The sequence below is a fragment of the Babylonia areolata genome, chromosome 18, assembly GCF_041734735.1.
Source record: "Babylonia areolata isolate BAREFJ2019XMU chromosome 18, ASM4173473v1, whole genome shotgun sequence".
Classification (NCBI taxonomy): domain Eukaryota; kingdom Metazoa; phylum Mollusca; class Gastropoda; order Neogastropoda; family Buccinidae; genus Babylonia; species Babylonia areolata.
The window spans coordinates 54,754,425-54,766,924 of NC_134893.1; the positions used below are offsets into that span (position 1 = coordinate 54,754,425).

Sequence of the window (12,500 nt, forward strand, 5' to 3'; positions counted from 1 at the left end):
TCTCAAGTGAGCGTGTCCAGGTTCATGAATTCGTACCCGGACTGCACGTGTGCTTGAAAGTGTGAAGTGTTCCCCCCATGTGGATGGAGTGGCAGTGTGTCTTTTCCCCTTGCATGTTTTGTGAGAGGCAGAAGAGCTGTTGGGAAGGTGGCACCCAGCTGGATGCCCAGTTTAGTGGACCCAGAGTTTGGGCCCCAAGTTATGGAAACACTCACAATCACAAGATCACAAGATAATTTATTGTCCTTGAAAGGGGATGCTTGGTGTGGTGGCACACAGTTAAATTCTATATAGTACAAATATAGACATACATAAGCCATTCAGCTGAATTGCATACGCTCGGAAGCACACAATCTCAGCTGCATCAAATACCCATGCGCCTGCCATCAGTCTCCATTTCACACACGTAAAAGAAATTACTATTAAAAAAAAAGAAGTAAAACGACTTTCAAATATAAACAAATAGGTTACAGTAATAAATAAGCCCGTAAATCAAGAAGAGTTTATAACATAGATGAATAATGAAATACATAAATAATGGTAAGAACAATAACAATAATAGTAATAATAATAATAATGTGTTTGAGGTCTCTGAGAACCAAGTTCGGGTTGCTTTGCTGTTGTTGTTTATGCTGGTAAATATAGCCATGAGGAAAGATGTGTTTCGTAGCTACACAGAATTTTACGACAAAACTGATATACATGTTGAGCAAGATATCCTGATGGAACCTTTGTTTTTCAATAACAAATTTAAGATTGATGGTAAAGTCTTGTATTTTGAAGACTGGGTCAGAAAAGATGTTTATTATGTGAGAGACATTGTGAAAGGGAATGGACATTTTTTCAATATTCAAGAAATCCAAGATAAAATTGAAAATCGAGTCCCAATGTTAGAATTCTTCGGTTGTGTTAATTCAGTTAAAAGTTTTTTAAGAGAAAAAAACATAACATTTGAAAACAATGATCACAATGGAATCAGCTTTAATAAAGCATACACTGCACTGATAAAGGCCCCAAGAGGAACGAAATGTTTCTACGAAATAATAATTGGAAAACCAGAAAAGCCAAATGCCTGTAAAAATTGGGACTTGATTTTTGAAAACAAGCTTGATTGGAAAAACATTTTTTTCAATACAAAAAAAATCCATGAAATAAGGTTGAAATGGTTCCAGATGAAAATTAATTACCATATTCTTGTGACAAATTCGATTTTGATGAAGATGGGAATACTCCCACATAATATGTGTAATTTTTGTAAGGAAGAAAGAGATACAATTCTGCATTATTTATGGGAATGTAACCATGTACAACATTTTTGGAAGGAGTTTGTGAGATATTTAAAAGAAAGTGTTTACATTGTGATAGACTTAACCTGAACGACACACTGGTGCTTTTTGGACATAACAAAATGAAAACTGATGAATGTTTCTCATATATCTTATTGATAGCTAAATTCTATATATACAAATGTAGAATCAACAAAGTAAAACCAACATTACAAATGTTTAAAAAAGACCTCAAACAGGCATATGAAATAGACAAGTATGCCTTTAACATAACTATGGAATATAACAAGTTTGTGGAAAAATGGACACTTTATAACTGTTTGATACAAGATTAAGCTTTTCAATGCTACCTTGGAACTTTGACATTGAACATATATTGTTTTGCTGTTATAGATTTGTCAGTACTTAGAACTTAATTATATGCTTACCCTATACTTTCTAAGGCATAAAACATATAAATTCTGTATCTGTAAACCTTTGTCTGAATAAAAAATGTTGAAAAAAAAAATGTATATATAGCCATGAGGGGAAGAACAAGTATTCCATGTAAGTACTCTGTTTTAGTTTATTTTTCTCGGTATTATAATTTCCGTTCCTGTAAGTGCTTTTTTTTGTGGGGTTTTTTGTTTTGTTTTTTGTTGTTGTTGTTTTTTTTTGGGGGGGGGTCTTGTTTTTTGTTTTGTTTTGTTTGTTTGTTTGTTTGTTTTTTGCTTGTTTGGTGATGGGGTTCAGAAAGGAATCCAAGACTATTTCTATTCTTTATCACTTGTTTTCTGATTTCCTTTCATTTGTTTCATATTCAGTATTTTCGGTTTGGTTTACCACATTGTACTTAGCCAAATATGATGTAAAAAAAAATAGTATAAGAAAAAAAAAACAAGATATGGCGTTGTAATAATCAGTGAATGAAAACGGTTTTTTTCGTAAGCTACAATTCAGGTGAGCACATTCAGAATGTTACTTCGAGATCGTCATTCGTAGCTCTTTGTTGTGTATGTAAAATTTGCATGCTTGTTAGTTATGGCTGAATTCAAAGACTAGAATATAATGCAGGCCTTTTAGGTCTCTGTTCGTTTCTCCCTTCCCACAGTCTGCTGGCTGTTCCCGCTCCTGGTTTGGTGAGGTGTGCTTCGGGTGTCAAGACGACACAGGACTGCCGTCGGCTGTGAATTCCCCAAGTTTTCCCTTTGTTCCCCCCCCCTTTTCCTCATTCCTTTCCCCCTCCCCCAGTCTGCCTGCGGTTCTCACTCCCTGTTTGGCGAGGCGTGTCTCCGTTGGAAGGTGGACGCAAGGCTGTCATCGTCTGGCGAGACCCCAGACTTCCACTTGTTACCCCTTTTTTCCCCTCCATCCACATTCCCACCCCTTTTGCCCCAACTTCAGTCTGCGTGTGTGAGGTCCTCTGTGACGCTTAGAAAGTTAGGGAAGAGAAGGGCGCTTCGACAGCTGCCAAGGTGTGGCTAATGTTGTCCGAGGAATCAGACCAGAGACTCGGAACGGATGTGTTTTGTTTTGTTGTTGTTTTGTTTTGTGTGTGTTTATATGCGTTTATCGCTTTCACGTCAAACTTTATTCCCTTTTTCAATAGTATTTTTTTGTATTAGCATAAAATATCGAAATAAAAACTTATTATTTTTAACTCCCTTGTTCCTGATGTCCTCTGTGTGAGAGGATAGGCCCTTTCTTATAAACTAGGGCGCGACAATGATGACCATGACAAGACAACGACCATGATGATGATGACGATGATGAGAACGACGATGGTGACGATGTTAATGATCGCGACGACAATAACGACGACGATGATGATGATGACGACGACGACAACGATGATAAATGACAATGCTGATAATCATGACGACAATGATGATGATGACGACACTGATGACAATGCTGATTATCATGACAACGACGATGTTGATTACGACGACGACAATGGTGACAATGCTGATTATCATGACAATGACTATGATGTCGATGATGATGATGACGACGACAATGAGACAATGATGATTATCATTACTACAATGATGATGACGATGACGATCATGACAACAGTGATGACGGGTGGTGTGCAGAAATGGGTGGACCAGCTGCTGCAGTGGACCCCAGCTAAACACGACCACATCACCAGTGTCCGTGTGCCCTCCACCAAGATCTGGCTGCCGGACATACTGCTCTACAATTTGTGAGTAACTCGTGCGCGTCGCGTTCTTCAAGCCGTCAGGCTTTGATTGTGTGGTCATTGCCTTTACTGGGTTTCTGGGTTTCTTGTTGTATTGTATTGTGTTCTCTGTTCTGTTCTGTGTACTGATTGTGTGGTCACTGCCTCTGATAGGTTTCTGGAGCCAGTTGCATTGCTCGGACGGAAGAGCCTCGTATTGTCGTAACCCGCTACTAACTGTGTGTAGTATGGAACTGACCAATGGTGTAGTTCGGTCAACGTAGGCATTTAGTCACGTGTAGCTGTCAAAAAGTTAGAACCAAGCAATGCAACTGGCACCTGGCACTTGTTGTATTGTATTGTATTGTATTGCATTGTATTTTGTTCTATTGCATTGTATTGTATTGCATTGCATTGCATCGTGTTACATTTTGTCATGACCGATTTCTCTGTGTGAAGTGTGACTGTGTGGTCCGTGTGAACTGCGTGCAATACACAAGAGTGGTGTGTCGTGCTGTGCTGTGTAATACCGTGTCGTGTTCTGTTTCTGTGTTGTTGACTTGCGTTTTCAAGGCCTGACTAAGCGCGTTGGGTTACGCTGTTGGTCAGGCATCTGCTTAGCAGATGTGGCGTGGCGTATATGGATTTGTCCGCACGCTACGACGCCTCCTTGAGTAACCGAACCGAATTGTTTCCGTTTGTGTGTTGCGTTGTGTAAGTTGTGTACCGTGTTGTGTGCTGTGCTATGCAGTGTTGTGATGTGTTGCTTTGCTGAGTTGTGTTTCTGTTAAGTCATGCTTTTTGTGTGTTGTGTTGTGTGCTGTATTGTGCAGCAGAGTGTTGTGTACTGTACTGTTCATGAGTGGTTGTGTTGCTGTGTTGTGCTTTTGTGTTGTGTTGTGCGTTGCTGTGTTGTGCTGTGCTGTGTTGTGTTGTGTTAGCGTTGTTGTGTTGTGTTGCTGTGCTGTTCTGTGCTGTGTTGTGTTGTGTAATGACTTTGAGCCGGGGTCAGTGAGGGTTGCTTGAACTTTCATAACGGTAAACGGCACACCAACAATATGTCAATTCAAATCAGTCAGATGGTTCTTCAGAAATAATGTGTAAACAAAAAAAATCCAAGGTTTGAATGATTTGACCGTTTTCAATACATCTTCAATGCGTTCTTTTGTCAAAGTCACATCGTTTCAGCGATTCGCGAAAAGTCACTGTCCTTAGGGAAGGGTTGGGGGGACACACACACACACACACACACACACACACACACACACACACACACACACACACACACACACACACACACACGGGAACAGACACATAGACAGACAGACAGACAGACAGAAGCAATACAGTCCTCCCAGACTGGCTGGTAAAGTTGGCACGAAAAAAGAAAACGAAACCCAACTCCCGCAGTTCTCTAAAAGAGTCCTGTTCTTCTGCACCAGCTGAGCAACCCATCGTTTCCTAGTCTGCAGTCACTGTCCCCCCCTCCCCCTCCCCCTCCACACACACACACACACACACACACACACACACACACACACACACACACACACACACACACACACCTTCCCACCAAGTGGAAGAACAAAGAGCAAGCAAGGCGGTCTTCAAACAGGCGGCTATGGCCTCAGCAGCTGTTCCTACAGCCAGCAGTGAACAGTGTCAGCGATAGAGCAGAAGCAACAGCTTTGGCTGAGGACCCTAACAGCACGCGCCAACGACACCCCACTGGTTAATTGAGGATGCCATCGGTGGCGTGGTGGCCTAATGGTAACGGGTAGTCCGCATTGGAAGCGGGAGACTTTGAAGGTGCGAGATCGAATCCCGCATCACTCGCCAGAATTTCCTCCCACCCCCCCCCCCCCCTCCACTAGACATTGAGTGGTGGTCCTGAACGCTAGTCATTCAGGTGAGACGATAAACTGAGGTCCTATGTGGAGCATGCACTTAGCGCTCGTAAAAGAACCCACGGCAACAAAAGTTTTGTCGCCGGCGAAATTCTGTTTTTTTTTTAAATCCACATTGTTAGCACTATAAATACACTGCAAACCGGAAAAAGGAGAAAAGGAAGGTGGCGCCGTACCGTAGCGACGCGCTTTCCCTGGGGAGAGCAGCCCAAATTTTTTTAATTATTAATTAATTATTATTAATATATAGAGCTGAATCTTGTGCAGAGACAAATCAAAGCGGTTTCTGTTGTCACAAAAAGTAATACAACAATGGCCAACATTCCTGTTACCAACACAGTTCGAATCCTGGGTCTGGAGCAGCGGGCTGTTCATTTATGACGTGTTGCATTGTAGGCCACAGTTGAGTATGATCATTGGAATTGTTGGTCTAGCAATTCACCTTCTGTCTCATGTCTGAAAACATTTGGGATGCATATAGGTTGAATACATGCGAATTTGAAGTACAAATTTACAGCCGTGTTTTTTTTTTATGATTACTGTTAATCTGTTGATTCTCAGTTGGAGGGGAGGGGGTGCGGGGGGGGGGGGGGGGGGGGGGTGATTGCGACTTGGTTGTGGTAAGTATGGATCTCTCGACTGTGTGAACCAAATGCAAAAACAAACAAACAAACAAACAATATTTCTTAAAAAGTTGAAGAAGACCCACAAAATATAGCTTTTACAGCATTAGCCCCACCCCATCCCGACACCCCTCCCCAGCACAAATCACGAGTATGTAACGTTGCAGCAGTTGTGGTGGCAGCGGCAACAACAGCAATAACAGCAGTAGCAATAGCAGCAGCAGCAGCAGCAGTAGTTGTCGTTGTTGTTGTAGAAGGAACAACTTCTAGAAATATCTAGGCATTTGCAAACTGCCAATGATACACACTGTCTTTCCCTATGTCTGTCCTCACTGGCTTTATGCGCGCCGCGGCGATTGGTCCAGTTAATGTAACAATCACAGTCACTGGATAACCCCAATCGTCTTCTAACCATTCAGAAACATCTGCAACATGCTGTCTTGAATGAAATCGATTCCTCGTGTGGAGGAAAAAGAATCCCAAGTTTAGAATAAAGAATCAAATGTAAATGAATGAATGAATGAATGATGAATGAATGAATAGATAAGTAAATAAATAAATAAATAAAATGTTTCCTCACATGAAGATTCAATCAGTCTCCTCGCTGTTTTGCCTTGGGGTTTTTGTTGTTGTTGTTGTTTTTTTTCTTTCTTTCTTTCTTTCTTTCTTTTTAATAAAAAAAAATTCTGAGCAATTAACAGCTTCTCCTCTTTTCTTGGAAGCATCAGAAAACTGCAACACGACATATCCACTGACGCCAAGAAGTCGACATCAGAGCTTCACAGTGTGACATCAGAGCTGACTGGTGTGACGTCATAGCTTTTACCAGTGTGACGTCAGAACTGATCAGTATGACGTCAGAACTGATGACTGTGTGTCGAGTTGAAACAGATCGGTACAGAAATGAGGACGTGCTCAGCGATCAATGGCAGACAGACAGACAGTAAAATACATCGCGCTGTCTTATTTAGGGAGCATGCAAAAATGTGGCGAATAAGGCAACAGAGGAACGTCTCTGTGAGCAGAGAAGATGGCCAGCCCCCACACAGAACCCCGAGTTATGTCACAAAGCGAAAGTTGTTGGGTGTTGTTTGTGGTTTTTTGACTCACTTGTGTAAACAAAGTGAGTCTATGTTTTAACCCGGTGTTCGGTTGTCTGTGTGTGTGTGTGTGTCCGTGGTAAACTTTAACATTGACATTTTCTCTGCAAATACTTTGTCAGTTGACACCAAATTTGGCATAAAAATAGGAAAAATTCAGTTCTTTCCAGTCATCTTGTTTAAAACAATATTGCACCTCTGGGAAGGGCACAAAAAGTTTTAAAAAAGAAGCCTAATTATATGCAAACTGCATTTACTGTTATATTCATATTTTTTGTATTCTCTAAACTTGGCACTCTGACCTCTTATTCTGACCCAACAACAAGAGGAGTCATTATTATCATTTTTTGTTCAAACAGTAACCTCTTTTGCTGAGCATGGAATTTTTATTTATTTTGCAAACGTTTTGGTGCAGATAGTAAAAAAGGGAAATTACTCTGTAATTAATGCTAGGGGACGTAATTTATCACAAGTGAGTTTTGAAGGCCTTGCCTCTCTTGTTTTGTTTGGGGTGTGTTTTTTTTCAGCTATTGCCAATATTTTGTAAAAGGTAAATCACAAAAGCTGTTGACACAACTTGGTCTCATTTGCCTCTCTGTCACAAGTCGTGACACATCGCTTGCAAGAGAACACGTCCAGCCTGAGATCAGTTCAGTGACTCAAGAAGGCGTCACTGCGTTCGGACAAGTCCGTATACGCTACACCACGTCTGCTGAGCAGATGCCTGACCAGCAACGTAATCAAACGCCCTTTGTCGGGTCTTGAGTGAAAACAAAGAGAAATGAAGCAGAATTAAGATGCAGAAATAAATAAACAGATAAGTAATTGATTCATTTCATGAATTGAAATGGTAAATAAGAAAAATAAGAATAAGTAGAATAGATAGATAGAGAAATGACATCCAACAAAAACATTTAAGGTACAAATAATACAAATAGCAATAATGATAAAACCAACCCCCAGCCACCCACCCACCCGCACACACACACACACACACACACACACACACACACACACACACACACACACACACGCACATTCATGCACTTACACGCCCAGAACAATTACGATTTTAACTCACTCAGTACGGCCAGTCTTTTCTTCTCCTCTACACAGACCCCTCGGATGTCCAGTAGGGTGTCTGAATGACCCAACCTTTAGCTTCCGTCGTCAGAATTGTGGTATTCTTTGTCAACATTCACCTCTTCAGTATAAGAGCCTTCCGCTTGCAATATTTTGATGATGGTAATTGGGCTGAAACGCTGTTAACGTCCGTCTCTTTCGCCGTTCGTATGGAGAGACTTAAGGCAACACAATGTCACACAGTCAGTGACACCACAGAGACAAGACACAGCAGAAAACCGAAGAAGAAAGACTGGAAGAAGAAAGCACACCAGACCTGGGCGGTATGGGATGGTGTGTGTGTGTGTGTGTTGGGAGGGGGGTGATTGGGTTCAGTGAGGACCTGGCGTCAGTGGCAGAGGCGAGTACCTAAAGAACGGGAGTTAAGTGTCAACGGGTGTAGAGATAATCTCCCCCTCTTCCTCTACCTCTTGTGTCAACGGGTGTAGAGATAATCTCCCTTGCCTGACTGAGCGCGTTGGGTTACGCTGCTGGTCAGGCATCTGCTTGGCAGATGTGGTGTAGCGTATATGGTTTTGTCCGAACGCAGTGACGCCTCCTTGAGCTACTGAAACTGAAACTGAAACTCCCTCTATTCCTCTGCCTCTTGTGTCAATGGGTGCAGAGATAATCTCCCTCTATTCCTCTTACCTCTTGTGTCAACGGATGTAGAGATAATCTCCCTCTCCCTCTTGTGTCAACGGGTGTAGAGATAATCTCCCTCTCCCTCTTGTGTCAACGGGTGTAGAGATAATCTCCCTCTCTTCCTCCACCTCTTGTGTCAACGGGTGTAGAGATAATCTCTCTCTCTCTCTCTTCCTCTACCCCTCTGTCAACGGGTGTAGAGGTAATCTCTCTCTCTTCCTCTACTTCTGTGTCAACGGGTGCAGAGATAATATCTCTCTCTTCCTCTACCTCTGTGTCAACGGGTGTAGAGATAATCTCTCAATCTTCCTCTACCTCTGTGTCAGCGGGTGTAGAGATAATCCCCCTCTCTTCCTCTACCTCTTGTGTCAACGGGTGTAGAGATAATCTCCCTCTCCCTCTTGTGTCAACAGGTGTAGAGATAATCTCCCTCTCTTCCTCTACCTCCATCCACATTCAGTTTTAAAGCCGATCCCGGTCGGCAATTTTAGAGATAGTGGCCCCCCGGAGAGGGGAGAGGGATTTAATTGATAAAACTCTTTGCAGAGACAGGGAATAAAAAAAAAGGAAAGGGGGCTGAAGCGGGGGGGAGGGGGAGGGGGGTAGCAGAAGCCCTGACAGCCTCATTTCATGACGTGTCCGTTTAGGGGGTGGGAAGGGTGGGGGTTGGGAAGGGGGAGGAACTGTGATGCTGCTCTCTTCAGGGGCTGAGGTGCCGACGTTAAGGGTCACTAGGTGCCTCTCTGTCAGCGTTCCTTCTCCTCTTCTCCTCCTCCCCTGGGCCCTGGTTCTCCTGTGACAGTGCTCCTGATGTGATGTGATGTGATGCGATGTGATGTGATGTGATGTGGTGTGTGATGGGATGCGATGGGATGCCACCTCTTGTGATTTGATGCAATGATTGTGATGCGATGTGATGTTTCTGCGAATCGATGTGATGCGATGTGTTGTGATGTGTTGCGATGTGATGTATGTGAAGTACTTGATGTGATGTGATGTGATGTGATGTGGTGTGGTGTTATATAATGTGATATAATGTGATGTCATGGTATGTGATGTCATGTGATGCGATGTGATGATCCGTGCAGCTGTCAGACATGAATGACATCCACTACCACTAATCTCTGAAAAATCATTTTCAGTGGGGTTGTTTTCAGTTCAGTTCATTATGATTTAGAAAATAAATGCGGTGCAAAATGGTCAGCTGTATTTCTCAGGTACTTGTCAGCTCAAACAATGCAAACCGGACAAGAACAAATAATTAGGCATGGAGATTAGATAATTAACAAATAGTAAAGAGTGGTAACTCTCACCATTCACAAGGTACACAACTTCAAGTCAGTGCTGCTTACGCTACCGATTCAGCCAGCACACAGGTAAATAAAAGGAAAATTGGAACAAACCCAGACACTTCCTCAAAAAAGGAAGCGCCGGACCTGTCCTTATACCGATCATTTGACATGTGCACACAGCAGCAAAGACAGAAGAAATGTGCAAACACAAATAAGCTTTTATTCAAGACTGGTACTATAGCCTCTTTAATCCTGAACAAGCCACACAGAACACATGGACAATACAGAACAAACACATGGTTGCCTCGGTGATTATTTAGGACAGGCCCGGCGCTTCCTTTTACCACTCTTTAGTATTTTGTTAATTAATCAAAGCGCACAAGGCTGTACCCTGGTAACAGAAAAGCATCAGAACGAAGTGCGCTAAACATCATAAATGAATCGATATTTAGACGGGCGCAATAGCCAAGTGGTTAAAGCGTTGGACTTTCAATCTGAGGGTCCCGGGTTCGAATCACGGTGACGGTGCCTGGTGGGTAAAGGGTGGAGATTTTTACGATCTCCCAGGTCAACATATGTGCAGACCTGCTAGTGCCTGAACCCCCTTCGTGTGTAAACGCATGCAGAAGATCAAATACGCACGTTAAAGATCCTGTAATCCATGTCAGCGTTCGGTGGGTTATGGAAGCAAGAACATACCCAGCATGCACACCCCCGAAAACGGAGCATGGCTGCCTACATGGCGGGGTAAAAACGGTCATGCACGTAAAAGCCCACTCGTGTACATGCGAGTGTACGTGGGAGTTGCAGCCCACGAAAGCAGAAGAAGAAGAAGAAGAAGAATCGATATTTACAACCTTGCAGTGACAGCTCTCTCTATGTGGACTGCAACCTTTCGACACCGTTGTACCCACCACCATCTCATGGTGACGGTAACGCCGTTTGCTGGGAAAAGGAGTGCTCCTGTACATTATTTAAAACACAGGTCACTGAAAACTGGTTCGTCTTATGGCTTAATATTTTGCAGTTGGAGATGCCAAAATCGTAATATCATCACTCGAAAAAGTGTTCTTTCTTTCCTTTTCTTTTTTTTTTTTTTTTTTTTTTGGGGGGGGGGGGTTGTTGTTTTTTGTGTTTTTTTGGTTGTTTTTGTTTTTGTTTTGTTTTTGTTTCTTTGTTTTGGGGTTTGTTTGTTTTATTTGTTTGTTTTGTTTTCTTTCCTTTCCTTCTCTCTCTCTCTCTCTCTCTCTCTCTCTCTCTCTCTCTCTCTCTCTCTCCTTCCTCTGTCTCTCTGTCTCTCTCTCTCTCTCTCTCCCCTTTCTCTCTCTCTCTCTGTCTCTCTCTGTCTCTCTCTCTCTCTCTGTCTTTCTCTCTCTGTCTCTCTCTCTCCCCTCTGTCTCTCTCTCTCTGTCTCTCTCTCTCTCTCTCTCTGTCTGTCTTTCTCTCTCTCTCTCTGTCTCTCTGTCTCCCCTCTGTCTCTCTCTCTCTCTGTCTCTTTCTCTGTCTCTCTCTCTGTCTGTCTTTCTCTCTCTGTCTCTCTCTCTCCCCTCTGTCTCTCTCTCTCTCTCTCTCTCTGTCTCTCTCTCTGTCTGCCTTTCTCTCTCTCTCTCTGTGTCTCTCTCTCCCCTCTCTCTCTCTCTCTCTCTCTCTCTCCCCCTTTCTTTGTCTTTCTCTCCCCTCTCTCTCTCTCTATTTCGTATTGTTTACATTCCCCGTGACCCCGGTGAAATTGATAATAAATGCATATTCTATTCTATTCTATTCTGTTCTATTCTATGCTATTCTGTGCTATTCTATTCTGGTCTGTGCTATTCTATTCTATTCTATTCTATGCTATTCTATTCTATGCTGTTCTATTCTATTCTATGCTGTTCTATTCTATTCTATTTACCCAGTTTTCTATCTCGACAAGTGGCTGTGCGCCTTGGTGTGGAGGGACAATAAGAACCAATCACGATCATTGTCACACTTCAGCACATAATTTTCGCGCGGTTTTTTTTTTTTTTTTTTTTTTTTTTTTTTGGTTTGTTTGTTTGGTTTTTTTGCTTTGTTTTTTCGAAGGGATCCATGATGAAACACTCTGCAGGATTTACTTACACAACACTAAATATAACCAACACAATAAACAAAAATACGGAGAGCTAGAATCACTCAGCCTGTTAGGCGTGCGACCTTCACCTCCTTTCCATCTCTGTGGCTGCCTTCACCTCTACACTCCATCTCGCTCACTACGATCGGCTTCGGATCCACTCTGTTTACGCATACCCAGATTCAAACACTCGACTGTTGGCCGCCGTTCTTTCTCTGTCTCTGGACCTTGCGATTGGAATGAACTTCCTCTTTCGCTTCGTCAAGTCTCCA

The 12,500-nt window shown here is 42.6% G+C and overlaps 1 protein-coding gene across 2 annotated transcripts in view; it reads left to right on the plus strand.

The window, feature by feature from the left end:
* Positions 1-12,500, plus strand: part of LOC143292074 (neuronal acetylcholine receptor subunit alpha-7-like) — a 149,765-nt gene that overhangs the window by 85,424 nt on the left and 51,841 nt on the right. For both annotated transcript variants that reach the window (XM_076602253.1, XM_076602252.1), the window contains exon 4: positions 3,365-3,474. In XM_076602253.1, the coding sequence (XP_076458368.1) occupies positions 3,365-3,474 (110 nt within the window). The remainder of the gene's footprint in view (positions 1-3,364; positions 3,475-12,500) is intronic.